The 1,643-nt window shown below is 40.7% G+C and overlaps 1 protein-coding gene across 1 annotated transcript in view; it reads right to left on the reverse strand.

Moving 5' to 3' along the window:
- Window positions 1-1,643, reverse strand: part of TEX10 (testis expressed 10) — a 50,031-nt gene that overhangs the window by 39,532 nt on the left and 8,856 nt on the right. Inside the window, 1 exon segment of the mRNA XM_010145262.1 lies at window positions 205-317. Within this exon segment, the coding sequence (XP_010143564.1) occupies window positions 205-317 (113 nt within the window).

Consider the following 1,643-nt stretch of genomic DNA (forward strand, 5'->3'; position numbering starts at 1 on the left):
GTAATACTTATACAAGCAACCAAAACTTCTCAATTCAAAGCAATGCTACCTTCCTATAAAAACTTCTCTACAGATCTCCAAGGAATACGCAACAAAAAGGTTTCTCTTCCAACAGTAAAAATTTAATACTGGATAAAGCTTTTTACTCACACTGTCTCACTTACGAAATTAAAAGCTGTAACAAGACCTTGATGTTACTCTTACCCTTTGCACGAATCTTTCTTCTTGTGCTTTACTGTTTCTTGTAAAGAATAAGGAAAATGACGCATGAAGTAGTGCTTGAAATCAACAAGGTAATTCATTCGAAGCCATAGTTCCTGTTAGGGAAAACAGATGATAGACAGAACAGTGATTAGTGAAATACATCAATGCAATCAGCTTCCAAAATCCACTACTGGAATCAATGACAAACACGAACTCCAGCTTGTTTCTGCAAGTTTTTGTACATGTTTACTTTCAGATGTAAATGTGAAGTCCTGTGTGCGAACCTGAAGGCCCACGAAACAAGGGAGTGACACTACCATAGAAGTCAAGGTTGAGCAACAACATTTACTCCAAAATGGACCAGTGTATTTTCTTAGCACATATTACTGTGGATATATGCAATATTAAAGCGAGTTTCCGATGGGATTTGAAAGTGCCTTTCTATCACTTTGCTGGGGTACTCAAAATCAGAGTGAACTCTGATTTACTCCCAGTGGCTGTCCCGAGTTTTCCATTAAGATGTACTCTGACACTGCCTTTGTCTTTCCCCACCATTAGTACCTGTAGTTCAACGCCCACTGACAAAATGTTTTCCAGTAGAAAGGCCATCCTCATAGAAAAAAACAGCTTTAGTTTGTGGATTAGCAGACATTCACCGTTACCATTCCACAAAGTGCCCACCACAAAAAAAAAGCCCGCTTTGCTATCAAATGGATCAGGCAGAAGAATCCTTCTGATATTCAAGTATTAAGAACAGAGAATGACCATTAAACTATTTCAGAGAGTAACAGGTTTCCACTAAGCATATTCACAGTGGTTTTTCAAGTGTAATAAACACTCTGGTCTGCAAGCCTAGGGGCTATGAAAAATAAGCAAAACTTCCATTTTCAAACTGAGCCATTCGAATGCATTTTATATATAAAGGTGACTGAAAAGGAGAAGACAAAATAAGCTGTTTATCTTAAAAGAAGTTGTATGGATGTAAGATTTTTTTTCCCAGAACATCCTAAGGCCATAATGCATCTGCATGTACCTAAAACAGTTCACATCTTGACACAGGAGCTCTCCTTCCTGTGACCAAACTGCAGGCACCCTGTGGCTAAGGGCAGCAGCTCTGCAGTACTCCAAAGGCAGTGGTGAGGGACAGTGGGCTGCCACAGGTGTTCACCTGGCCAGCTGCGGGCTTTCCTCCCGCTTCCAAAAGACCCTCTAGAAAAGATGAAGAGGACAAGGGGAGCAGCGTGTTTTGTTCAGACACACTGAATCCATGCCCCCAGCTGTGCATGTTGGGCAGCTCTGGTCTAATGGAATGATTCCACCAATTATTTTATGCATAGATTTTTGTTTAGCAAATGGACCTACAGTCCAATAGACAGGTAAAACAAAGAGCTCTCTAGACATTCCGTCCAACTACTGCCAACAGCCCAAATGGAAAGAGG

Source organism: Buceros rhinoceros, unplaced genomic scaffold (genome assembly GCF_000710305.1).
Source record: "Buceros rhinoceros silvestris isolate BGI_N320 unplaced genomic scaffold, ASM71030v1 scaffold1341, whole genome shotgun sequence".
NCBI classification, from domain to species: Eukaryota; Metazoa; Chordata; class Aves; order Bucerotiformes; family Bucerotidae; genus Buceros; species Buceros rhinoceros.